This window comes from Ichthyophthirius multifiliis (assembly GCF_000220395.1).
Source record: "Ichthyophthirius multifiliis unplaced genomic scaffold scaff_1120509251140, whole genome shotgun sequence".
NCBI lineage: Eukaryota > Ciliophora > Oligohymenophorea > Hymenostomatida > Ichthyophthirius > Ichthyophthirius multifiliis.
This window is the reverse complement of record NW_004086166.1, coordinates 72,671-100,348: the sequence shown is the minus strand read 5'-3', so window position 1 is coordinate 100,348 and position 27,678 is coordinate 72,671. Positions and strand designations below refer to the sequence as shown.

The 27,678-nt window shown below is 14.9% G+C and overlaps 2 protein-coding genes across 2 annotated transcripts, besides 63 other annotated features; one reads left to right on the top strand and one right to left on the bottom strand. All coding sequences in view use genetic code 6, as the record gives it.

The window, feature by feature from the left end:
* Positions 1-1,322: 1,322 nt before the first annotated feature.
* Positions 1,323-1,365: a microsatellite.
* A 314-nt stretch (positions 1,366-1,679) lies between these two features.
* Positions 1,680-1,724: a microsatellite.
* A 524-nt stretch (positions 1,725-2,248) lies between these two features.
* Positions 2,249-2,285: a microsatellite.
* A 1,656-nt stretch (positions 2,286-3,941) lies between these two features.
* Positions 3,942-4,002: a microsatellite.
* A 778-nt stretch (positions 4,003-4,780) lies between these two features.
* Positions 4,781-4,820: a microsatellite.
* Positions 4,821-4,879: 59 nt separating this feature from the next.
* Positions 4,880-5,000: a microsatellite.
* Positions 4,881-4,922: a microsatellite.
* Positions 4,883-4,928: a microsatellite.
* Positions 5,001-5,205: 205 nt separating the features above from the next.
* Positions 5,206-5,266: a microsatellite.
* Positions 5,242-5,297: a microsatellite.
* A 482-nt stretch (positions 5,298-5,779) lies between these two features.
* Positions 5,780-5,824: a microsatellite.
* A 65-nt stretch (positions 5,825-5,889) lies between these two features.
* Positions 5,890-5,930: a microsatellite.
* A 267-nt stretch (positions 5,931-6,197) lies between these two features.
* Positions 6,198-6,255: a microsatellite.
* Positions 6,206-6,248: a microsatellite.
* A 617-nt stretch (positions 6,256-6,872) lies between the features above and the next one.
* Positions 6,873-6,929: a microsatellite.
* Positions 6,930-7,288: 359 nt separating this feature from the next.
* Positions 7,289-7,324: a microsatellite.
* A 1,254-nt stretch (positions 7,325-8,578) lies between these two features.
* Positions 8,579-8,645: a microsatellite.
* Positions 8,585-8,654: a microsatellite.
* Positions 8,588-8,652: a microsatellite.
* Positions 8,595-8,676: a microsatellite.
* A 1,386-nt stretch (positions 8,677-10,062) lies between these two features.
* Positions 10,063-10,166: a microsatellite.
* Positions 10,088-10,166: a microsatellite.
* Positions 10,127-10,359: a microsatellite.
* A 91-nt stretch (positions 10,360-10,450) lies between these two features.
* Positions 10,451-10,487: a microsatellite.
* Positions 10,488-10,888: 401 nt separating this feature from the next.
* Positions 10,889-10,945: a microsatellite.
* Positions 10,894-10,960: a microsatellite.
* A 250-nt stretch (positions 10,961-11,210) lies between these two features.
* Positions 11,211-11,254: a microsatellite.
* Positions 11,229-11,270: a microsatellite.
* Positions 11,257-11,300: a microsatellite.
* An 85-nt stretch (positions 11,301-11,385) lies between these two features.
* Positions 11,386-11,487: a microsatellite.
* Positions 11,397-11,511: a microsatellite.
* Positions 11,427-11,509: a microsatellite.
* A 132-nt stretch (positions 11,512-11,643) lies between the features above and the next one.
* Positions 11,644-11,697: a microsatellite.
* Positions 11,698-12,558: 861 nt separating this feature from the next.
* Positions 12,559-12,639: a microsatellite.
* Positions 12,559-12,661: a microsatellite.
* Positions 12,559-12,688: a microsatellite.
* Positions 12,569-12,661: a microsatellite.
* Positions 12,612-12,664: a microsatellite.
* A 44-nt stretch (positions 12,689-12,732) lies between the features above and the next one.
* Positions 12,733-12,779: a microsatellite.
* A 1,452-nt stretch (positions 12,780-14,231) lies between these two features.
* Positions 14,232-14,351: a microsatellite.
* Positions 14,326-14,371: a microsatellite.
* A 22-nt stretch (positions 14,372-14,393) lies between these two features.
* Positions 14,394-14,434: a microsatellite.
* Positions 14,396-14,433: a microsatellite.
* Positions 14,396-14,434: a microsatellite.
* An 874-nt stretch (positions 14,435-15,308) lies between these two features.
* Positions 15,309-15,347: a microsatellite.
* Positions 15,348-16,968: 1,621 nt separating this feature from the next.
* On the bottom strand, positions 16,969-18,110 carry IMG5_147760 (RNA binding protein, putative; the record flags this gene model as incomplete). Its single annotated transcript, XM_004031035.1, has 5 exons — positions 16,969-17,007; positions 17,062-17,172; positions 17,246-17,320; positions 17,364-17,756; positions 17,817-18,110. Coding segments are annotated over 5 exons (912 nt in total), but the record flags the coding sequence as incomplete, so codon positions are not given.
* Positions 18,111-18,457: 347 nt separating this feature from the next.
* Positions 18,458-18,549: a microsatellite.
* Positions 18,472-18,539: a microsatellite.
* A 17-nt stretch (positions 18,550-18,566) lies between the features above and the next one.
* Positions 18,567-18,608: a microsatellite.
* Positions 18,605-18,636: a microsatellite.
* Positions 18,637-20,202: 1,566 nt separating this feature from the next.
* Positions 20,203-20,247: a microsatellite.
* Positions 20,205-20,244: a microsatellite.
* A 98-nt stretch (positions 20,248-20,345) lies between the features above and the next one.
* On the top strand, positions 20,346-23,625 carry IMG5_147750 (protein kinase domain protein; the record flags this gene model as incomplete). Its single annotated transcript, XM_004031034.1, has 8 exons — positions 20,346-20,637; positions 20,691-20,802; positions 20,859-21,342; positions 22,355-22,359; positions 22,747-22,876; positions 23,231-23,290; positions 23,332-23,406; positions 23,464-23,625. 8 exons carry the CDS (start codon positions 20,346-20,348, stop codon positions 23,623-23,625), a joined length of 1,320 nt encoding a protein of 439 aa, XP_004031082.1.
* Positions 21,540-21,600: a microsatellite.
* Positions 22,160-22,232: a microsatellite.
* Positions 22,283-22,346: a microsatellite.
* Positions 22,941-22,967: a microsatellite.
* Positions 23,626-23,640: 15 nt separating the features above from the next.
* Positions 23,641-23,686: a microsatellite.
* Positions 23,642-23,686: a microsatellite.
* A 300-nt stretch (positions 23,687-23,986) lies between these two features.
* Positions 23,987-24,039: a microsatellite.
* Positions 23,987-24,045: a microsatellite.
* A 595-nt stretch (positions 24,046-24,640) lies between these two features.
* Positions 24,641-24,693: a microsatellite.
* Positions 24,694-25,385: 692 nt separating this feature from the next.
* Positions 25,386-25,434: a microsatellite.
* A 1,623-nt stretch (positions 25,435-27,057) lies between these two features.
* Positions 27,058-27,149: a microsatellite.
* A 42-nt stretch (positions 27,150-27,191) lies between these two features.
* Positions 27,192-27,237: a microsatellite.
* Positions 27,238-27,678: the final 441 nt, after the last annotated feature.

The following is a 27,678-nucleotide window of genomic DNA, read 5'->3' as shown; positions in this document are numbered from 1 at the left end:
TTACTATAAATCCATTTTCCTTCCCTTAATCTACTTAATCTTCTACTCCTCCACAAATTTATAATATTTAAGTATTCATCTCAACTTCATTTAACCTAAAATACCTCTAAGAAACCTCGTTCCATTCAAAAGGAACCAAAGTCCTACCCTAACCAAATAATAATTAATCTTAATTAAAAGCAAAATTATTCTAAATCTCAATGTCTTCCATAAAAGTTATTTCTTAAATTTTTAAAGTCGTTTTCCTGTAATTGTTTGGCAAAAAATATATATCACATTTACAATAGCTATGGATTATTAGTATATATTTGCTTTTTATAAAATCAATTCTTTTTACATAAATTTACACTTGATTAATCTCTTCTTCTTCTTCTTATTCAATTTCTTGTTGATTTAAGTCATTTATTTTTTCATTTATTTATTTTTTTTAACTTTCTTCTGTTACTTCATCATTTTCATATTCTTCTTATTCATTATTATATTCTTTTTTTTATTTCTCTATCTTTTGTACTTATTGGTTATTTTTACGTTTAGGGCATAATAGCTGTTTTATTACAGAATTTTTTTCCTCTTTTATTTAAGGAATTTAAGGTATTACTTCTACATACCCTAGTTCAAATTCTTCTATTATGCATGCTAATTGTTTTTCTTGCATTTTTTTTATTAATTTTAATTTTTTTTTATATATTTTTTTTTTTAAAAAAAATAATAATAATAAGATGATGTATTTTTTAATTTTTTAGTTTATTTATTTTATTTTTTTTTAGAAATTTAAAAAAAAATTAAATAATGCTAATTTTTTTATTTTCTTTTCTGAAAAATAGTAAGATATAATATTTTAAAAAAAAGTATTTTTTTTATAAAAAAAAAAGACCCTTTTAATACAATTTTTTTTTTTATTAAACTCAATATTTCATATCTAAGATTATTATTTTTCTTTTAATAATTAAATCTATAAAAATTTATTTTAAAATAAAAAAAGATAAAAATTTTTATAATAAAATAAAAATAAATATGTGTAAATTATAAAATATTGTTTATTTTAAATATATTTATAAATTTTATTATAAAATAAAAAAAATATATATATATTAATTATTCAATTACTTCAAATTGTAATTCACTTATTTCTTTTTTCAATTTAAAGTTTTCTTCTTTTATCTATTTACAATTATTTTATAATTTAATTGCACTATCATCTACATGAACACCTAATTATTATTTCCAAACTCTAAAACAAATTTAAAAAAAAATTAAATAAATGCTAAAAAAATTAAATGTTTTTTTTGTTTTTTTATTTAATAATATTAATTGTTAAATGTTTTTATATTTATAATAATTTTATTTTATATTCTAAATACATTTCTGCTTCTTCTTCTTTTAATGTTTATTATTAATCATATATTGTTGCTAGACTCCTTACTAATTAATCAATAACACCTGATTTTTCTATATATTTTCTGAATTATTCTTTTTTCACATCAGTAACCTTGTATAGTTGTAATTATTTTTATTTTAATGTCAAAATTATAAACTATAATTAAGTAATTATAATTAAATACTTAAAAATCCATAGTCTTAAAAAATATATTTTTATATATTTTTTTTTTTTTTTTACTTTATGTTTTTTTTTTTTTTTTAATAAAAAATTAGTTATTTATTTTTATATAAATATTAGTTGTTTTTTATATTTTCAATAAAATGTTTCATTTATTTTAATAAAAAAATTAATATTGTAAAGCTTTTATTTTTTTTATTAATAAAAAACTTAAAAAAGAAAACCATTATTTAATAAATCGAATATATTATTTTTTAATTAATTAATTTGTTTTTTTTAATATCATTAAATATTTATTAAATAATTATAATTTATTAATAAACTAATTTAAAATAATAATATTTCTTATTTGTTTATTAAATTATCTATTATAATAAATTAAACTAATTTATAAAATCATTTTAAATATAATTTAATTTATTTTAAAATAATAATTATATAATATAAAAAAATAAAATTTTAACATTAAATATATTCTTTCTATTAAAGAAAATTATAATTTTTTTGTTTATACTCTAAAAACTAGAAAATATCTTTAAAATTTATAGAATTAATTTATATAAAATATTTATTAAATATGATATAAAGATGTAAATTATTAAAAATAAAATAAAAAAAAAATTATAAAATCAAAAAATTAAATTAATATTCATTTTTTATTAAAATACTTCTTTTTTTTAAAAAAAAATATTTTTTTAAATTAATTTTTTTTTTCAAATTAATTTTTGTAATTTTCAGATTACAATATAATTCTTTATTTTTTTTTATAAAAAAAAAAAAAAATCAAACAAACAAAAATACTAAAATGGGAAATTGTAATGGATTTATTTTATAAACAAATGAAAATTAAATTTTATTAAATTAAGCTATTCCATAAGATATAGATTAATTAAAAGATTAATAAATAGAAACTTTATTAAATAAATTAGCCGAAATGGATTCCTTAGCTGATAATTCAAACTCATAAATAAATGATGATTTCTTAGATTTAAACTCATTCAAAAGAATAAAATCATTTAAAGAAATAGAAGTAGAGGATTAAAATGATTAAGAATAAAATAAAAAACTTAAATTTAAAATTAACTAGAATAATTAATTAGAAAACGAAAGTGATTAATAAACAATGTCTTTAGTTTAAAAAAGAAAATAATAAATAAAGAAACTTTCTTAATAATAGATTAATAAATAAAGATTTTAAAAATAATCTTCATTGGAAGAATATGAGGAATAAAAAATGGAATAAAGAAATTAAAATAATTATGAGAAAAAACTAAAAAATTAATTTTTATATTAAGTAAAATCATAATAAAATATAACTACTCCATAAACGATTTTAAACCAAAAATAAAAAAGATAACTCTATATTAATTTTAAATAATATGCTTTACATATAATAAATAACGAATAATATTAAGGTTAAATATATTTAAATAAAAGACATGGAATAGGATAACATATATATTAAGATGGGACTATGTAAATTTAAAAGAATAAAATAAAAAAGTAATGTATTTATTTTTAGATACGAGGGAGATTGGTTTAATGATAAGAAAGAAGGAAAAGGTTTCTAAATATGGCCTGATGATACTATGTATTTTTATATTTTCAAATAAAAAATAAGCAAACTAAAATTAAAAATAGATATGAAGGAGAATGGAAAAATGATAATATAACTGGAAAAGGGAAAATAGAATATATAAATGGCGATTTTTATGAAGGACAATGGCTATTAAATAAATTTCATGGCAAAGGAATATACTAATTTGCTTCTGGTGCTTATTATTAAGGGATTTGGAATTAAGATTAACAACATGGTTATGGAATTGAAGAAAAATTTCATCCTTAATATTAAAAGTAAAAATATATATATGTATATAAATATATATTGTTTATATTCATTTTAATTAGATTTGAAGGAAATTTTTATTTAGGAAATAAGCAAGGAAAAGGTAAATTGACATTAGAAAATGGAAGTTTTTATAAAGGAGATTTTTTAAATAATAACATGCATGGAACTGGTACTTATAAATGGTCACATGGCATAGTCTATTAAGGAAAATGGGAAAATGGAAAAATGAGTGGAATTGGAAAAATGATTTGGAGTAATGGTATTAAATATTAAGGATAATTTTAAGATAATTTAAAATCAGGAAAGGGAAATATGACTTATGAGGATGGGAGTTAATATGTTGGAGAATGGGCGAATGATAAATAGCATGGTAAAGGGACTTTTTATACAGGAAATAAATAGATTAGTGGATTGTGGCATGAAGGAAAACTTGAGAATATTTTTAGTAGTGTATATGTATAAAAATAATAAAATGAAAATGAATGTAAATAATGATAATTTTTTGTTTTATTTGTATACTTTTATAAATATATATTATTAATAATATTGTTTTATTTTTATATTATTTTATTAATTTATTATAATTTTTTTAATTCTAATATTTATATTATTATTTTTTTAAGTTAAAACTTATTTTAATTTAATCTGAAAGGTATCTTATTTAAAAAAAAAAAATTGATAAAAATCACTTTAATAAAATAATTAATATACAAATATTAAAAATTTTAATAAACATAGACTATTCATGAATTCTAATTATATTTTATAATAAACATTTAATTTTTTAAATATATTATTTAACTCAATATTAATTTTTTTTTTTTTTATTTGTATGATTTTATTCTTAAAAAAAATAAAAAAATTTGCTTTTTAATAAAAAAAATGAGAATAAGAAAATAAAAAAATTAAAAAATTAAAAAGTCAATTAAATTAAAAATAAAAATAAAATTATAATTCTAAATTTACAATAAAATGTAATTCAAACAATTTAAGTATAAGATAAAGTTTAGAAAAAAAAAAAAAATAGAATAAAAAAAAATTAATATTAAAAATAATAATTAATTTATATAATAAAACTAAATAAATAATAATTTAAATTAAATTCAATAATAAATAAGAAGTATTATATTACTCTCGGTTCTTAATGAAAAATTAATTCACTATTATATAAATAATTAAAAATTTAAAATTTTTTTAATTTAATAGTAAGAGTATTAAATATTTACGTAGAAAATTTTTAAAATAATAATAAATTAAACAAATAATTTATAAAAATTAATAGGTTTAATTGGAAATATTCATTGTTTAAAAATTTATAAATTACATAAAATATTACAATAGTAAAAATATTAAGCATTTAGAAAAAATGAAAAAAATTATATATTTAATATATAAATTATATATATAATATATTTTATGTTATTTTTATTTTTTAAAAATATACTTCATATAAATATTTTTATTCTAAATTTTATTATTATTTTTTATATTAAAATTATTATTTTTTATTATTAATATATTTTTAATAATTATTTTTATTTTTATCCTATTAATATTTTTTATATTATTTTAATTTTTAGCATAATATTTTTTTGTTTTTTTAATCTAATATTATAATATAAAAGAAATTAATTTATTTTATTTCTAATAATTTTAGCTTTTAAATAAATAATTTCTCCGTCTCATCTAAATAACATTTAATTTATATTTTTTTTAGTTTTTCAGAATTTTTATTTAATATTTCTTTCACTTTTTAATTCATTTATTCATATACAATTAATGTAAAATTAAGAATATATTATTATTATATGTATTTCTTTTTAATTTTTTATTAATTATTTAATTTTTACTTTTATTATATTAATTGTTACTTTTCATTTATCTTAATTTATTTTTGTTTTTTTTTTATTTCTTATTATTAAAAATACTATTTTATTTTATTTTTTCTTTATTTATAATAGTAATATAATATATTATTAAAATATTATATTATTAATTATTTTTTATTTTATATTTATTGTAATTTTTGTTTATAATAAAAATTATCTAAATAAAAGACTAAATAAAATTTATTATCTAATAATTTATAAAATTTATATTATATTACATCTATATTTTTTTAAATTTTTTTTTTCTGTAATTTTTTTTTAAATACAATTTGAAAAAATAAAATAATAAACACTATCTTAAAAGTTTTATATATATATGCATTCACTAAACTTTAATTTAGATTTTATTTATATCAAAATTATATATTTTTATTATTATGTTTTTATTAATTTTAAAATATAAAATCTTATCAAAATTTATTTTAAATACTTGTTAATAAAATATAATTTAAATAAATTTTGATCATTAATAAAATATGAAGTTTATTAGTATTACTTTGTTTTAATTATTAGTATTTTTTTTTAATTTTAAAATAAATTCATAGATTTTCAGAATAATTTTTTTGTTTGAATAAATCATTTAATAATTCTTAAATATAAATTTAAAAATAATATAAATATAAAATGATATAAAATTGTATTAATTAAAAAATATTATTAAAAAAACAATAAAAAAAATAAAAAAATAACTTTATTCTTATATATAAATATTTTATCAATAAAAAATAAAAAAACAAATATATAATTTAAAATTAAAATTTAAAAAAAATAAAAATGAAAATGTTTGAAGAATTTTTAGAAAAATACAAAAATTCCAAAGATTAAATAAAATTCATAATCGAAACCGCCTAAAAAGACTCTTCTATAAAATAAATGGTTTTAAATTATATAATAGAAGGTAAAAAATAAAAATAAAAATAAAAATAAAAACAAATAAAAATAAAAATAAAAATTAAAAAATAGGAGTTAAAAGCAATGAAAATTATATAAATGCTTAAAGAATATATATTTGTGGTTTAAACAATAATTTTTTTAACAAAACTGATCTAAATATAAAATTATTCGAAAAAAATATAATCCCAATATTAGAAAAAACGTATCTAATAAAATAATAACTGAATTAAATTGCTAAATAATATCAAAAACATATTAATTATTCATAAATTAAAACACGTAATATGAAAAGCAGTTCCCTTATATATTAGATATATTAGAATAATATTTTAATCAAAAAAATAACTTAGGATTATAATTATTAAAATATTTATTGACAAATTGGCCTGAATTTTATGAATAATATTAAACTAACATTATTAAATATATAAAAACTGCTTTATATGAAGAAGAACTTTATTAAAATGCACTTTTAGTCTCTTTTTAAATTATTTAATAAAACTAAACTATTACTTTAAAATAATTTAATTATATAATTAAGGATATATTAGATGTTTTTTATGAAAAAGTAAATTTATTAGAATCTGAAATTGAAATTATTGATATTTATGAAGAAGCAATTGTTTAATAGTCAATTATATTCAGAAAACATTAAGTTTTTTTAGAAGAAATTACATGTAAAAAATGTATAGAAAATTAAAATTTAAATGAAAAAAATCAAATTTAAATTATAAAAATTTATTTGTTATTTTTTGATAGAGAAAAACATTTTTTACTAAAAGAAAACTAAGAAATTAAACTCAAAAATTTATTCCAATTAATATTTTCTTTTGGGAAAAAGTAAATAATTTCTTAAGAAATTTTAAAAACTAATTAATCCAAATTAATTAATAATAAAAACCTTAAAAAGTTAAATTTTTGTATTCAATAGTTAAGAGATTTCTCTAAAATATTAGAATATAAACAAGTGAAAAATATATATGATGAAATACTAAATGAAAATCTAACTTAAGAAAATTAACTATTTTATATATTTATTTTATATTCAACTATAGGTATATAATTATATATAAAAAAAAATATAATATTATATAAATATATATTTATATTTATATTTATATTTATATTTATATTATTCTTTTATTTTTTAATATTAGGCGAATACAAACCTTAAATTGAAGAATTAAATTATTTTATAAATATAATAATTAATAAAAAATATTATTAAAATGAAATATTAATGTATTCTATTTGTAATTCAATATCTTTATTATGTGATTTTTTAAATGAAAATTTTACATAATATTTTTATAAAAAAATTTATGAGGAATTTATTTTATATTAATTATATGATAAAAAAACATCGAATTTAACTAAGTCCTAACTATATTTAACCTCTACATTATATTTAGCTAATAAAAATGAAAAAATTCCAAAAGAAATGATAAAAACTCTCTCTATATAAATACTAAATGATTTAAATAATTAAGATTTAGCCTTTCATTCTATTGTTTTAGTTGATTTTTTAGCCGATTAATATAAATTAGAATTATAAGATTTTATCGAAAGTATTTATTTTTCACTTTAAAAAATTCGACTTAGATGAAAATACTGATTTATATGCACTTATATAAGAAACTAAAGCCAATATAATAAAAAACTTTCCTGAAAAAGCCTCTATTTCAAATGATTTAATAAACCTACTTAATGCTAAATCTAACTAAGAAGAAAACAACAAAAATATACACTTAAATCTCAGTGTTTTACATAAATTAGTATTTGCATTAGAAAAATAAGGAAAAATAATTGAAAACATATAAAATATAACTGAAAAAGTTATTTTATTATTGCAAAAGATCTTTGATTTGGGAAAAATAGAAGACGAAAATAATAATATAAACGAAGAAGGAGAACAAATAGATATAATAAGGAAAGTATTTTAAGCTTTATAATTAATATTCTAAAAGTATCCTGATAAAGCCTATAAAAGCGAAAAAGTATTATAAATAACATTAAAAACATTATCTGAATACAACTAATATTTAAACATAAGAGATGCTATATTAGAAATTCTTCCATATATATTAAAATCTATGAAGATATAAAATAATTAAACAAATCTAAACGATGAAATGGGTAAATTACTAAGCATAATAATAACAAATATAAATGAAGAATAAGAAGATACAACATATATATGTGAATAATTAGATGCGTTATACAAATGTCTTTCTGAAATCGGAAAATGCTTTTCAAATGAAGTTGTTAAAGAATTGCTGTTATTCCTATTTTAATTATGTGATACTTAGATGGAAAATAAAAAAGTTGAAATTTTATATTTAGTAGGTCCTTTAATAGAATTAGTTTATTAAACACATATTGAAGAAGTATAAAATAAAAAAAAATATATATATATATAAAAAAAATATATATATATATATAAAAATATATATATTTATATATATTTATATTTATATATACATATAATTTTTTTTTTTTTTTAATAAAGGCTTACAAATGTTTCGATGATTTTTTTTGTGAAAAAATAATGACTTTAAGTGATAACGAAGATTCTGAAATTAAATTAATAGGTTATAATATACTGGTTAATTTAATTAGTGTATTCCAATATGAAAAAATAAAGGATTATTTTGAAGATTTTCTTGCATATTTTCTTGAAGGAATATAAGATGATTTATTCGCTCTTAAATAAACTTCTGTTTATGGTTTAGGTTTATTTGCTTAGATTGTTCCATAAAAAGAATTTAAAGAACATAAAATCGAAGTTTTGGATAATATAATGAAATGTGTTTGCTTTGATGATGAAGATATTATCAATTAAGAAGAAGATAATGAAGAAAAAGAATAAGAAATAGGTCTTTTTATTGATAATGCAGTATCTGCATTAGCCAAAATTACATACTTTTAAGATTTTTTTTAAGAAATAGGACCTTTTTTAGACTCTTTACCTTTATAATATGATGAAGGAGAGGCTTTATATTGCCATAAGCTTTTTTTTTAGATAATTTTAGAAAAAAAAATAGATAACAAAAAATATAAAAAGGAAATATTGGAAGCAGTTGAAAGAGTTTTAAAATGTTAATTTGTAAATGAAGAAATAATATAAAAATTACATTAAATAGAAAATTTATTTAAATGAAAAAAAAAAAATTTCATTATTAATTTAAATGTAGTTTATATAATTAATAATTCAAATTTTATATATTTTCTTTTTTTTAGTTTCTTATTATTCTAATTCAGCTTCTTTTTTAGAATCTTATAATTTCTAAAATAATAAATAAAAATAAAATTATATATATAATTTTTTTACTTATATTAAATCTCGAATTTAAATACAATCTTCAAATTTCATCGATTTCATTTTATGATTAAGTATTTCATTTAATTTCTAATTTACAGAATCAAACAATTACATATTAATCTAATTATCACTAATTTTACTTTTTTGCATATTTAAAACTTCTCTCTATAAATTTTACTTATATATCTATATATGATATTTATCTGTGCATTCTCCTACTATATAACCATCTAAATATGATACAACTTCTGCTCTTATACTAAATTTTAAAACCTTTTATTTTATATTAATAAGTTTATTTATTTTTTAAAAAAATAACATCATGATCATCAGGTCTTATATTTTTTCTATTGTATTGTAATATTTTTAACTAAAACTATGATATGGAGATTCTAATTAGGTAGGATTATTAAATTTTAAATTTTTAAACTTATTATATAATTCTTATCCAAAAATTTCTAATATACCATTATGTTTTTTAATTTATTTTTCTTTATTTCATTAATTCCTTATTATCTGTCAAATATCTTTTGTCTCTTAATTTTTTCTGTATTTTCTTATATTTATATATTTTCTTATTATTATTATTTTTATGATTATTATTATTATTATTATTATTATTATTATTATTATTATTATTATTATACTTATTATGAACTTATATAAACCGGTTTACTCATATCAGATATTTATGTTTGTAATTAGTAATTATTACTTGGACTTTTTTAAGGAGATTTTTAGATTTATTATTATTATGATATTTATTATGTTTGTAATTTTTAAGAACTTATATAAACTGGTTTACTTAAATTACTTATTTAAGTTTCTAATTAATAGTTATTACTTGAAATTCTATTTTCTTATTTTTAACTAGGTTATTCTTATTAATTATTATTTATTGATAACTATTATTTTACTTAATTTGTATTTTTTTCATTTTATTATTATAAATTATTATTATTATTTTAATTATTAGAATTTATGCTTTTTTTATTTTAATTTATATTTTATTATTATGTAATATTTTAGCATTCTTATTATATTTATTCTATCTATTTTATTTCTGTCTTTATCTAAATTATAGGTTAATTATTTTTGGATGTACTATTTTCTTATGGTTATTATTTTTTTCCTTATCCTATGGGAATATTTTTAAATAACAATTCTTATTTTTATTTAAATGTCAAATTATCATAGTCAATTTCTTATTCCTTCTAAAAATTTTAATTGAATTTGTTTTAATTTTTAGCCTCTAACTCTTAAATTGTTGGACCTTTTTTCTTCTCATGTACTTTATTTTATAAAGGCTTATTTACTTCGCCTTAAAATTTAGGGAGAGGAATATTAATAGAAGGAGGAGGTGGTATATTTTTAAAATTTAGAGGAGGAGGTGGTATATTTGATGGAGGAGGAGGTAGATTTATTGATGGAGGTGGAGGTGGGATATTCATATTTAAGACTATTTATATTTTATTTTTAAAATTATTCTTTATAAATATATATAGTTATATATATTAATATATAATAATATAATATCAATATCAAATTAAAGAAATATTAATATAATATAATTTTATTTCATAAAATTAATATTTTTATTTATAATAAATATATTATATTATTAAATAATTTAAGGAACTAAAATAAAAAATTATAGAAAAAAAAAAAAATTTAAATAAATTAATATAAAAAATTAAATAAAAATTATCTATTTTATTAAAAATTAATATATTTTAATAAAATATATATTAAAAATAAAGAATTAATTATATAAAAAAAAAAAATTAAAAATTGTTTAAAATAGTGAAATTTATAAAGATTTAAAATAATTATATGCATTTTTATTAAAACAAAAATATAATTATTTTAGTTATTATAGTAATATATATATTAATAAAATTATAATAATTTATAATTATATATTTATATATTTATATATTTATATATTTATATAATTATATTTTTATACATTTATTTTTTATTATATATTATTTATTTAATTATAAAATTTAAACTTAAATATCAATTATTTCTAATTGTAAAAGTATTAAGGTTTTAATATTTTTTAGCCACTCTATTAATTAATTTTTCAACCTGTTATTTTATATCACCTTTTTCATTTGGAATTATTATATTATTTACTTTTTATGCATATTATTTTTTTAATACATATTCTTTTTATTATCCTTAATCTTCTTTTAATTTGCTCTTTTATTTTTTTTAATGTTTGTTTTTTTAATAATATATATTATTTTATTTTTAATATTCTTAGAATTAAATATTACAACTTTTTTATCTTTTTTATTAAATGATTTTTTCTAAATTCTATTAGAAATTATTTTATCGTTAAAATATCAATAATTCTCTACCTTCTTTAATATTATTTTCTTCTTATTTTTTTTTTATTAACTTTTTTTATAATTACTACTAAAAGAAAATAATTTTTATCTATTTAATTAGAGAGAATTTTACTTCCTTTATTCTATTAATTAATTTTAACTACTTTTTCTTGGTTAATATAATTCTTAATTATTTTTATTATTTTATTTGGGTATAATACCTTTATTTTCCCTTAAAAAAACTTAAATATTTTTATTTTAAACTTAATTAGATAATCTTTATTAAATATTATTTAAACCAGATTTAAGACAAAACTTTTATTAGAATTTTCCGAAATAAAGCATTCTTAAATTAGATTTAAACTATTTCTGATAAAAATCGAAAAAAGGAACACTTTATTATTTTTTATTAGATATATTAGGAATACTTTGTCTGTTTTTAAATAATTAAAAATAAACTCTTTTGTTTGTAGAATTACTAATTTTTAATTGTTAATTTTATTATTATTAATGTTAAAAAAAAAGAGTAGAATCTTAGTCTTTAACATGTAAAAAATCATTATGTTTTTATAATTATTATTAAAAATCAATTTTTTATGGGATTTATAAAGATTTTTATAAAGGAATAAAATTAAATTAATAATTTTACAAAATAATATCATTAATTAATAAGTTTTAAATTTATTCTTAGTTATTTTTTACATATATATTATTATTTTTATTATTATTATTATTTTTATTAATATTATTATTATTATTATTTTTATTTTTATATTTTTATTTTTATTTATTTATTTATTTTTTATTTTTTATAAATTATCTATTTTATTCTTATTAATCTTAATATATACTTCTAAAACTTTAATCATTTATATCTTTTGATATTTCTTAATCCTCTTATATATTTTTATCCTACTATATAATATTTAAATCTATCGAATTATTTTTTGTATCATACTCTTAGTTTTAAATAAATTAATCATTTTTTTAGTTTGCATTTATTTAAACAATACATATTGATTATTTATTGTTATTAAAAAATTTTGAATTAAACTCTTTATTTTTCTAAATAATTTATTCATGTACTTTTTTAATTTAAAGTAAAGAAATAAGACATTTTTTTTTTTCTTTCATTTTTATTTATAAAAAAAAAGTTTTATTTTTCATTATTTATTATATTATTTTTCAAAAATACACTATTTCTAACTTATTATTTTAAATAATCTTATTAACTACAATTTACATTTCTTGCAATATTGAACGCATTCTCATTTTTTTTTTCCAACTCATTACTTTTTATCTAAAATATATTCTTTTCTTTTAATTTTTAAACTTTAATATTAAACTAATCAAAATTACTTTCTTAAAAAAATAAACTCTCATTTTAATTACCCCCATACTATAAAAAATTCATATATTTATTAATTTATTCTTTCACTTTATTTATATTTTAGTTAAACTACTCCTTTCTCTGCATTATTTTTTAAATTAAATCTTCCTAAAATCCTTATAAATAACTCCAAACCTCCCCTTAGACTTCATATACACTTCCTCCGTTTAAAGATTCACAAAAACATGAGAAAGAGGAAATTTAATTATTAAAAAAGTAATCAAAATCATTTAATATCTCCCCTTTGCAAACACTTTTTAATTTCTTCAAATTTTTAAATCCTAAATTTTTATAGATTCCAAATTCTCCTCTTTTAATAATGTAAACAATTTCCACCTCTTAATTTTCTTAAATAATCTAGTTTTTGTAAAAAACCTTCCTTTTTCTACACAAATAATTTAAAATTTTTAACACAGTCTCATTTAAATGCATATTAATAACTATTTTGTACCTTTTAATCTCATTTTATAATATATATTAATTATAAATCTTTTAATTAAGTATTAATAGAAATACATTCTAATTATTTCTGGGAGAATTATTAACTTAATATTCTTCAGTAATTGCATATACATGTTACTTTTAAGTTAAAAGACCAATTTCTCCGAATTTATCATTTTATATAAACTCTTTTACACATTTTAAATAATTTTATTTCAATTCCAATATTGTCGTTTAGGCTAAATTAATTTAATATTTTGGATCTTTTTATACATATAAAGATACTCTTCCTTTAAGAATTATATATAGTTATCTTTTTTAATTATATTAATTATATACTATTTCGTTTGGAAAATAAGTTTTTATTCTTAAATTGGGAATAATACGTTTAAGTTATAATTCGGAAAATTAGTATTTAATAAAAAATGTATGTTATGATAATATAGTAAGAATTTAATTAATTTAATCATTTGTTTTAGGACTTTCTTATAAAAGTAACTGGATTAATGTATCCATTTTCAATTTTTTAATTAATGGGTAGATTTATTGATATATATATATATATATATATATATATATATATATATATATATATAATTTATATATATATAATATATATATGTATTTACATATATAAAAAATATTTATATATATTATTTATATATATATCTTTATTTATATAACTTTATCTATCTTTATTAGGAAAATAAATATTTTTTTTATTATTTTTTTTTTTATTTTTTTTTTTTTTTAATATAATATATAACTATTTTATTTATATTTAATTTTGTATAAGGTTTTTTTTTAATAAATTTTTACATATATATTTAAAAAGTAATTAAATAAGACAATATTTTATTTTCATTTATATCTAATTTTAGTTATTCTAAATAATTTTTTTTTTATATTAAATTTAAAATTTATATTAATGTCTATTATTTTATTAAGCCTATTAAAAAATTTATCATAAATTATTATATATATTTATTAAATATTTTTTTTTTTTCTATATTTTAATAAAAAAAATGATTTTCTTGAATTTAAAATTACTCATAATAAATATTAAGTAATTTATTTTAAAATCTTAAAAATTATTTCTTTTTTATTTTCTTACTTAAAGCGAAGCATAACTAATTTATTTTATTTTATTATATTCCATTCTATAATATTACTAATAAATAATATATTTATTATAAATGAAATTATAATCAGCAAAATATAAATGGCAAAATAACTTAATTTTTTATTATAGATAACATAAATTAGTAAAATATAATAAAGAATTAATATTCAATAATTCATTTTAAATATATTCTAATATTAATTTGTATTATATTTTAATTATAAAATTTTTTATTGCACTTAAAAATATAATTTAAATTTTAATAAAATAATACTGATATTAATTATAAAATTTAAACTAAGAAATTTTTAGAAAAAATAATAATTATATAATGTAAATTTGAATATTCTAGATTTTTAATCATTACACTCACTTCTAAAAGAAAAATAAATAAATAATTATTAGAAAAAAAAGGGAAAAAAAAAAGAAATATAAAATAATATTTTTATCAAAATGATTATTAAAATAATAAAAATAATAACATTTATCAATTTATATATATTAAAAAAATAAAACAAAACAAAATAAACGAAAAAAAATAACAAAATAAAAATTTTTAAAATGTCATTAAATTTTGGTCCAAAAATTACAAATAAACAAAAAACATCAATTGACGAATACCAAGACGATTTTCCTTAAGAAGAATTTAAAACTGAAATTCAACTAGAATTAAATTCATCATCCACAAACACCACCTCAATGACACCAACAAACCCATAAACACCTCCTAACTAATTTTTATTTGCAAAACCTCAAAAACCCCTTTAAAAGCAATACGAATATTATCCAATAATAGAATCTGCCTCAAACATATTAAAACCTTCAAAAATCGAATATACGACAATAATTCCATAAATAGAAGACTATTCATAACTCTTCCAAAAATATACAAAAATCAATGAAAACGAGAGAGACTAAGATGCTCATAAATCAGGCGGTAAAATTTGCAAAGATAAATTTCTAGTAAATACATTAAGAAGTGTTTCAAAGGAAGTAATATAATTAATTGGGAAAAAATTATTTCTGGTAATTTCAATTTGACTACAATTTCATTCCCGATAAGAGCTATGATCCCTAAAAGTGCTTTAGAATGTGTTTTATAAGCAACTTGTTAGTACCCTTTTTATATGAATTTAGCATCCTCTATATAAAATAATCCATTAGAAAGAATGAAGTTAGTTGTCTCAGCTTGTGTATCCTCTTTTTCCTATTGTAATACTTTTTATAAACCCCTCAACCCGATTATAGGGGAAACATTGGAAGGATAATATTGCGATGGTACGGATTTATTTGCTGAATAGATATCACATCACCCGCCTATTTCATAGTTTTATGTAAAAGGGGGTAACGGATTATATGTGGCTTGGGGAAATGCTGATTTCGAGGCTTCTGCGGGTCTGAATTCTTTAAAAGTGATTAATAAGGGGAAAAGATTTGTAAAATTTTTAAATGATGGTCAAATTATTTAATTTTAAACCGGCTACGAGTAATTTTCGGGGACTTTTTTGGTGAAACGAAACATGAAAGTTTAGGGAATTTGACTTTTTAGGATATTTAAAATAATATATTTTGTAAAATTGAAATAGGAAAAATTCGAGGAAGACCTTCAGATTTTTTATAAGGCTAAATTTTTGTAGGAAAAAATTAAGTTTCTAATATTTTTGGAAGCTATTTAGGTTTTTTGAATTTCGATGATATTAATTACTGGCATTTCTAAAAATAAAAACCTTATATGAATAAAATCTTAAAAAGTTAATTATAAAGTGATCATAATTTTAGATAGGATAAATAGTTACTTTTATAAGGAAAAATTTAAGAAGCTTAAAGAATTAAAGAATTTTATGAATAAGTTTAAAGAAAAGATAATGAGTTGAGAAAGTAATATACCAAAAATTATAAAAAATCTAAAAAAGATCATTGAAAAAAAATGTCTATTATTGTTGTTTTATTTTTTTAGAGATTAATGTGAAAAACTGCTATTATTATTATCATATATAAACATAAATTATTTGTTTTATTTAATTTAAATTACTTTTTTTATTTTTGTGTCTATTATTAATTTTATTAATTATTTAATTTAATTTTTTTTATATTATATTTATAAATGTTTACTTAATATTTATATTAATGCCTTTTTTATCATTTCTTTATTTCTATTTTTCCCTTTTTTTTATTTAATATAGACCTTTTTTCTCTTTTTTCCTATATTATGTTTAATTTTATTTATTTTTTTAGGAAATTAAATAAAAAAGTTACTTTTCTAGCTTACAAACTAAATTTGTTATTGAAAATGTTTCTATCATTACTTTCTTTTTTACTTTTCTTTAATTTTTGAATTTTCACGAATTATTAATTTTCAGAAAAACCCTTTTTATAAAAAAAAAAACAAAATAAAAAATTAAATACATATATTTTTATTTTAAAAATTAATGATAATTACTTTTCTTTTAAGTTTTTTTATTTTTTTTCTAATAATTCTTGGCGCAATAGCAAGTTCATTTTTGAATTCGAAAATCTAAAATAAAAAATATTAAAAATAGAAAATAGAAATTTTTTACATCGTTTTCATTTTAGTTAAAATTTATTTTAGCTAAACTATTAAACTTTTTAAGAGGAATTATATCATGATTTCTTTTCTTTTTTTTTTTTATAATTTTATCATCTCCTTTATTATTAATTTCTCCTTATTTTTAAGTCTAAAATTCTTCCTCAGCCCTTTAAATTCTAATTTTTTTTCCCAAAAAATTTTTTCCATTTTTTAAAAGTGCATTTTCCAATCCTTTTTTTTCTTTGAAAAATAAATAAGCCATTCCATCTCCTACAAAGTTATTAGTATTTTTTAAAATTTTTATTTATAAAATAATCCCACAATCTTCAAAAAACTCTCTAAAATCTTCTTCTTTTGCCTCTTCATTAAATTTTTAAATTAGAGCAGTTCTTGAATAATCATTCTTTATTTTTTTAAAAAAAAAATAAAATAAAAAAAAAATATATTTATTTTTATTTTTTACTTACTATTTGTTCTAAAGCTCTATCTACCCTTAAAACATAATTCTAAAAAATAATTCCATCATATTATAATGATGTTTCAGCTTCTTCTTTTTAAGAAAATATTATATATGCACATTTAGTTTTTTATAATTCTTTTTTTCCTAAATCCAAATATTTTCTATTTTTCCTATTTATTTAAATTAGTCTATTATTTCTTATTTTTATGCTGAAATATTTAAATTAGATATATATATTGTTCGTTAATCTTGTTCTCGTTTTTACTTTGCAGTCAAGTTCTCATCCATTAAAGGATTAGTTTACTTAATTATATAAATATTTGTTTTTATTTATAATATTTGTTAATTTATTAGATTTTACTTTCGATTTCATTTTTTTTAAGATTAAATATAAATTTAACTTTAGTTTATATTTGTTTAATAATAATAAATTAATTAAAAAAATTATTAGAAATATATAAATATAATTTTTGTAAAAATAAATAAAAAATTTTATAGATATAAAACATTTATTAATAATAAATTATATAAAAAGTATGTTTAATTTTAAAAATATTTATGAATTAAAAAAAAAATAAAAAAAAAAAAAATTAGAAGATAAAAATATTAATAGCCAAGATATAGATATTTATAATTATTTTTTTTAAAAAAAAATTTTAAATAAAAAAAAAAATAAGATAAAATAATATAAAAATAAAAAAAAAATTATATAAAAAATAATATAAACATATATATATAAATATAAATGAATTAAATATATATATTATATAATATAAATATTAATATATATTTATTTTTTTTAATATATTTTTATATTAATATAAAAAAAATTATTTTCTTTTATTTAATTATTAATATTTATCTTGATTTAATTTGTTTATATTATTAATATATATATTTTTTTTCTATATTTTAAACTATATGGTATATAATTTTTAAATTAAATTTCATATTTTTATTTTTTTATTTTTAATTTAGTTTTCCTTATATATATATATATTAAATTTGTTTAAATTTTAATATCGTTTTGAATATTTTATATATTTTTTTAAAAAATATATGCTTATCAAAAAAATACTTTATAAATTAAAATATAAAATAAAAAAATAATATATATTATGGTATAAATAGAATAAAAAGAAATATATATAACAACATCTGAACTCGAATAAATAGACTTTATACTATCATTAGAAAGTAAAGATTAAATATGTCTAATCAATAAATCAAAAAGCTAAATACAATACGAAGTACATAACATCCAAGATTAAAATATACTCGAAAAAAACACAATAAATTTAATAAATTACGATTTTATATCTAATGTAATTTCTCTCTAAAACGACAAAATCGCATTTTAATGCATTTCCTAAAAAGATGGGGCTATATGTTTAATTTTAGTAAATCTTTTTTCGAAACAAACCAAAAGCAATAATTAATATAACACTTATTTATACACTTAAAATAATAATGGGGATATATTGAATTTAAAAGAGATAATTTAAAGTTGTTTAAAATACGAATTATATATATTAGAATAAAGTTAAAAAGATATAATAATTATAAAAAATATTTTTTATATGAAAAATTAATGTGAAGAATCTTATTATATTTTGCTATATTTACATATATTTAATTTAGATAAGCATACTTAATAATATATATTAAGATAAGATATAGATGAATTAATAAATGAAATTTAAATTGTTTCTGTTTAAAATACAAGTGAGGTTATTATTTATAATATTTATTAGAACGAAATTATTATTTGGGATTATTAATAGAATATATAAAGTCATTATTAATTTTAATTTTTCGGTAATATAAAAATTATGTATTGTTTTAAAAATCCTTATTGTTGTTAAATTTATCATTTTTTTTTTAAAGATATTTAACTAAGCTTTCATAATATACTTACATATAATTTCTTTACTGAAAAAAATATTTCATAAGGAATTAATAATAAAGAAATACTTTTCTTAAAAAAATAGATTAATATAAAATAATAGGAATGTATTCTAATATGTAAAAATTAAAAGGAATTCTACATTTTTATTTGCACTATATATAAAAATGATGAAATGAATATACATTTTAATCTACATAAAATAAATGACTTTGAAAATAATAAAAAAGTTTTATAAAACTTAGAGTATATTTAAAGTGATAATTATTAGTTTTTTAGTGTCTATTGTGTAAAAAAAAGTAATGTTTTTAATCCAAATATTTTTATTTTTAGAAGTAATAATGAAGCTAATTAAAATTAAAAAAAAATTGATACATAATATTTCCATATATTAATTATTTCTGTACTATGAAATATTATGATAAAAAAATTATTTTATGAAATTTAATTTTATTTATTTTTTTACCTTTTTTTTTTAATATATATATATATTTTAAAAAAAAATTATATATATCTAAAAAAAAAATTTAAAATAAAAAAGTTCATTTGCAAAATAAAAATAAATTAACAATAAAAAAATAATACAAATAATCAAAAAAAAAAAAATTAATATAAAAACAAACGATATGAATGAAAATAATCCATCACATCAAGCCGCTGAATACGAGCTTTATAAAAGAATAAAGCTTTTAGGCGAAGGAGCATTTGGAAAAGCATACTTAGTAGAAGATTTACAAACCCATGAATTATTAGTCCAAAAGCAAATGGATACAAAAAATATGAGTCAAGAAGAAAAAAAAGAGACATAAAAAGAGGCAAAAATATTATAAGCATTAAATCATCCTAATATAGTCAAATTTAAAGAAGTATATACAACTAAAAAAGGCAAATTATGTATAATTATGGAATATGCGGATGGTTCTTTTTTAAAACAAATTAAATAAAAAAATATATATAAATAATATATATAGGAGGAGATATAGGTAAAATAATAAAAGAATCAAAAGGAAAATATTTAAATGAAAATTAAATTATAGACTGGTTTACATAAATATGTTTAGCATTAAAGCATGTACATGATAGGTAAAAAACTTTTATTTTTTTAAAAGAATATTTATTTATATATATAAACAAAATAGAAAAATTATACATAGAGATTTAAAAGGATAAAATATTTTCTTAACAAAAAATAATTTAATTAAATTAGGAGATTTTGGTATAGCAAGAGTTTTAACTAAAACAATAGATAAAGCAAAAACAATGGTTGGAACTCCTTATTATTTATCACCAGAAATAATTGAAAGTAAACCTTATTCATTTAAAACTGATATATGGTCTTTAGGGGTTATTTTATATGAATTATGTGCTTTAAGGCCACCTTTTAATGCAGAATCATTACATTTTTTAGCTTTAAAAATAGTTAAAGGGTAATATCCACCTATACCTTTATCATTTTCAAAAGAAACAAAAAATTTAATTTCTTAACTTTTATAAGTTGATCCATAAAGAAGACCAACAATTACAGAAATTTTAAAAATACAAACAATAAATGAAAGAGTTAAAAAATTTTTAACAGAAGCTGTCAGATAAATAGAATTTTCTCATACGATTTTACATAATAAAGTATATATTAAAAAAAATATATATAAATTAATTTATATGTAAAGTAAGTAGATTCTAAATTTATACCAGGAGAATTTCGAGTTATAAATAATGAATAACCATGTCCACCTCATATATTGGAATAATTAAAATTATAAAATTAATAAAATAAAAATTAAAATAATCAATAAAAACATAATAATTAACCATCTATATCTTAATAATAATAATAATAATAATAATAATAATAATAATAATAATAATAATAATAATAAAATATAAATCCTGTTACAAATCATATTAATATATATAAATAATAAAAAAATTAAATATAATAGCAAAATAATATAAAAAAACCACAAAATGAAAAATAAGCACTTGATATTCTATAAAAAGAAAAAGAAATTAAAGAAAAACTTAAAAAAGATAAATATATATAAGAAATAGATAAATAAATTTAACAAAGAGAAAAAGAATTAAAAAATCTTTTGTATTTAGATTAAAATAAAGATAAAAACCTTAATTTTAATAATAATAATAAGTAAACTAAACATCATAATAAAATACAAAACCACCTTTTTCAAATAAAAAAGATGATGTTTAAATTGGAGGTGCAGGAGTATTCGGAAATCCAAATTTTAGAGGAAAAGCTATTTAAAAATAATAATAGCCAAATTTTATTTAAAAATAAGAAAAAAAATTGGAGATAATAGAAAAACTTCAAAAGATAATTAAAATGAAAAAATAATACTATAATAAAGAAAAGAAGAATAACAAAAAGCTAAAATATAAAAATTAGAAGAAATCAAAATGTCAAGAATAAAAGTATAATAAGAAAAAAAAGAAAAAGAAGAAAAATAAAAATAAAAAGAACTTGAAAAATAACAATAATGGGATGAAAAATAAAAATAGATTATAGAACAAAGATAAAAAATTATAAGTGATAGAGAAAGAAAAGTATTATATAAATATATATATATATATATATATATATATATATATATATATATTTATATATATTTATAAATTTAAGAAATGGTAAATTAAATAATTTCATTCAGTAAATGATATAAAAGATGAAAATATTTAATCCGATTAATAAGAAAAAAACTAAGAAAATCAAAATTAAAATAATTAATAAGCATAAAGTCAAGATAATTAAAAGAAAGAAAAAAAGAAATGGTTGCTTCCAAATAATTAAAAAAATAATAATAATAATGAATGGGTAGTAGAAATATATGAAGGAAAAAAAAAGTCTTCAGTATAAAAAATAGATGATTAGAATTAAGAATACAAGGGCTAATAAAATACAAACAATTTAAATCCTGACAAAAATATAGAAAATAATAGTAAAATCTTACTTTAGGAAAACATTTCTGATAATGATTAATAATAAATAAATAAAAAAAAATTATTAACTATTAGTGAACATATAGAATAAGATGAATCTAAATTAGAATTTCCAGGAGAAGAATTATTAGATAATAATAATAAAGATATAATTAATTAAAAAAATGAATATGACAATACATCTTCTTTTATATTAGATTGTAAAGTAAATAATTATGACGATTTCATTAAAGATTTGTAACATTTAGTAATAAAAATAAAATAAAGATATATAAATATTAAAATATAAATATTAATTTAGGTTTCAGGTGCATAGGATGCTGCAGATAATTTATAATTAAATTAAAAATTTACAAATAATAATAACGTCTTTCGTTTTTCGGATATAGAGATAATTTAAAAAAATAAAACTAATTTATAGAATAACTTAAATGATAAATAAGCCACCACGGCATGTGAGTCTTAAGAAGATTTACAAGAAAGAGACGATGATACAAATGAATTAGAAAATAATTAAAATGATAATAATATAAATTAATAAAATATTTATAATAAATAGATTGACCAAGATGAAGAATAATCTATAAATGTTTTAGTTTCTGGTTATAGTGCTTTAGAAGTATTTTTTTTTAAAATAAAAAAATAATAAAAAATAAAAAGGAACTTATTCTTAAAATTGAATAATCTTTGGGAGAAGAAAAATTTAAAAAAGCATATAACAAAATGAAACTTGAAGTATTTTGTTTATATTTTTTGTTTAAAAAAAAATAAAAATAAAAAATATTAAAATAGTTAAATAAATATAATGAATTAGATGAATTAGAAAAAAAATATGGATAAAATAAATATAGAGATGTTTTAGATTTTTTTACGGAAGACGAAATAGATAAATATTTAAGATTAATAATAACATTAATTATTATGGAAGAAAACTTAGCTAAAAATGTCAATTGAAATAATTTTTTTTCAAAATAAATAAATAAATAAATAAAATAATAATAAATATAATTAATAAGTATTATTGAAAATAAATAAAAAAACTCTAATTATTCTTTTTTTTTTAATATATATATTAAAATATAATTTTTAATTTATAACTAAAAATAAAAAACTATTTCTTTTTTTAATAAATGTATAAAAAAATTTTAATATATACATTAAACCTAAATATTAAAATAGATATAAAAAAAATATTCAATAATTATATTTTTAAAATCAATAACATAAATAAAAGATAAAATTGTTTTAATTTTTTAATTCATTTTGTTTATCTTTTAACTATATTTCTTTTAATAATCAGTAATATATTTTTTCTATAATATAAAAATAAATTAATATAATAAATCAAAAATAATTTAAAAAATAAAATAAAAACTCACTAGCAAAAATAATATTGGAAGGAAAGATAATTATTATAAAACTATGATTTTTAATAAAATAAATAATACTTAAACCGAACAAAAACTAAATAAAATAATAAAATATAAAGAAATACCTAGAAACTAAGATTTAAATATGATTTTATCTAAAATATAAAAACAAAAAATTAATTATTAAATGTAAAAAAACAAAAAATACACTAAGATTTACATTTTTCGATAAATTAAAATAAAAATAAAATCCAGAAATAAACACTTTCTAATAAAATATTAATTTTTAAGATAAAACACGAAAAATAAACTTTATAAACTCTCAAGCATCCAAATCAATTATTGATAAATAAAATAAAGAAGAAGAGCCTTAGATCTGTTTTGTAAAAACACAATAAATTAGTAACCGAAATTTTGTTTCTCGCTAAATTTCAAGAAAAATAAGTATTACTTAAACAGAAAAAAATCGAGAAAAAGAATAAAGTTAAATATAAATATAAGAAACAGCAAACAATTATAAAACAAATAGGTTAGAAAAATTAGAAAAAAGAAAAAACTAAACAAATATTTACTAAAAAAATCTTCTTTAGATGTATCTGAAGAAAAAAATTAATTTTAATAAAAAAAAGAAGAAATTTAAAATTTAATAAAAGAACCTATTTTTTTAATTGAAAAATAACAAAATTTATTGCGTTAAATACTTAATTAAAAAAAAGTACAATAAACAAACATTAATTTAGCTAATAATGAATAAATAGAAGATAAAATCCAAAAATAACATTAAATTTTAAGTAATATAAATGAATTAATAAAAAAATAAGATAATTAGTAAAAATTAATACTAAAAAAAAAAAATAGTGATTTTATTTTAAATTAAATAATTTTTTAAAATGAAAATTTTAAAAATTAAAAAAATTTGTGATAATTTTTAAGTTGAAATAAATAAATAAAATATTAATAATTAAAACAAACAAATAACTAATTAAAAATAAGAAAATTATTCTGGGAAATCATATATTAAATTAGATTTGTTTAATCAAAATAAAGAATTTATAAATAACAATAAAAAATTAAATACTAATAATGATTAAATATCTTAAATTACGTCTTTTAATGATAGTCTCTTTTGTCCTTGGTAAAATTTTGAGAAAATAAATAATTTAACTACATATTCATAAGATATAATAAATTATTTATAATTTGAATGATTTTTATATTTAATATATTTATATAAAATTTACTAATAATTATATTTTTTTTATGTGTTAATAATAAATAATAATGTTTTACTTTTATTATATTAAATATAATATTTATTTATATACAATACTAAAAATTCATTTATATTTAAAATATTATTTATGTATAATAATATTTATTTAAATATATATTTTAATATATTAATCAAATATATCTCTTTTTTTTTCCTTAAATTTGTTTATTTTAATACAAATTTTTTAAAAAACATAATTGATTTATGTTTATACTATTTACTCTATTTTAATTTTGTTATATGTATTTTTGCATTTTATTTTAATAAGAGCATTATTTATAAACAAATAACTTTAACAAATTTAAGTATAACTCTTAATTAAGCATTTACAAAATAATTTCTTGATTCGATTTGGCGCTATTATTTTTTTCAATTTAATATTAAAGATGAATTTATTAAATATTTTTAATTAAAAATATTTTAAACATATATAAATTATTAATCAACAAAATTAAATTTTTCATAAAAATATACTTGTAAATCATTTTAATTATTCACATTTTATTTATATAAATTATATACCAATAATAAATTACTCAATTGTCAAATTTTTATATTTTTGTATTTTTTAATAAACTTTTTTAATTATAAACTACTCTTCCTTTATAAATTTATCAAAAAAAAAAAAATTTTAAATTTGCCAGTAAAAAAATCAACTCACTACAAATTTAAAATTTTTCCCTTCAAGTATCTAATCAATACATGTCAAATATTCTCTTTTAATTCTTTAAAATTAATTCAAATATTATAAGTAGCATATGTCTATTATTTATTATAATTTTTATTATTTAATTTTAATAGCTATTTATACGAATATTATAATAAAAATAATTAATTGTCTTTTATTAGGTTTTATTTATTATTAAAGATTTTATTTTAATGTTTTTTTTTTTTATAAAACCTTTCGAATAACCGATTTAATAAATTTCAAAATTTTTGGTAAACATATTTTTCTTATTATATAATTCTAATTATTAACATTTTTAGTCGATAGATAACTTATTATATTTAATATTTGTTTTGAATTGAAAATTTTAATATTTAATGTAATTAAATATTATAAAAACTAATTATTGAAGATATAAATATAATTAAATATGATAACTATTATAATAAAAAAAAATGCTTATTATATTAATGTTTATTATAATTATATAAATTAATTCATAAATTATTTATAATAAATTAATATTTATATAAAAATATTTTTATATCAATAAAACTATGATATAACTTATTTTTTTCAATAATATATTTTAATAATTAAAACATTTTATTATAATTTATTTAATTATTCAAAATTATATTAAACTAATTAAATATTTTCTTTACTAAAAAACTAAATACATATTTTTATTATCTAATTCAGAATCAGTTATACTAGTATATTTTTACTTTTGGCTATTTTTTTTAATTATATAAAGATATTTGTTATAAATAAAAACGCATTTGCTTTATTTATTTATATAAATAGTATTTTAAATAATTTAAAAATTCTTTAATTTATTAAATATAATAATTTTAAATTCAAATATTTTATTATAATACCTAAATATATTAATTAATTTTTTATATTAAATATTAAATTATTTTTAGTTTTTATTATTATCTGAATAATTTTTTATATATTCATTTTTACATATTATAATTAATTATATATTTTTAAATTGCTTATTTGATTAAAAAGTAATATCTAAAAATTTGAGTATTATTTACTGGAATAATTTTTTATATTTTTATTATATTTCTAATTTTTTTTTTTAAATTAATGAAAATAATATAAAAAATAAATTTATAATTTTGTTTTTATATAATAACAATAAATATAAAAAATATACTAAAACTAAAAATAAAAATTAATTAGTAAAGATCATATGATTAGATATATTAAATATTAAATTAAATATGATAAAATATAAATTATTTGCAATTTAAAAAAAAATATAAAATTATTATTATTTTTCATTTTAAATGTTAAAATAAATAAAAAATAAATTAATTTTTTTTTAATATTAAATTGATTTATAAATTAATGAAAATAAGATTATTAGATATAAATTATTATTGCAAAATTTTTTTTAGATTAAATTATATTTTTATATTTAATATAAAATCATTATTTGAAATTCTTAAGTATACTTTTTTTAAAAAATAAAAAATCTAAAAAAATTGTTTTACATTTCAAAATGAATAAAAAGCTTATTTATATCATAAATACCAGTTAATTTTTACAAATTTTAAACAAACTTTTTATATAATTAAAGACTATTAATTTTTTCCATTATCTATTTAAAAGCATTATCATTTTTTAAATGTGGATCTAATTCTAATATTTTCTTAATATTCTAAAATTATATTAATAGT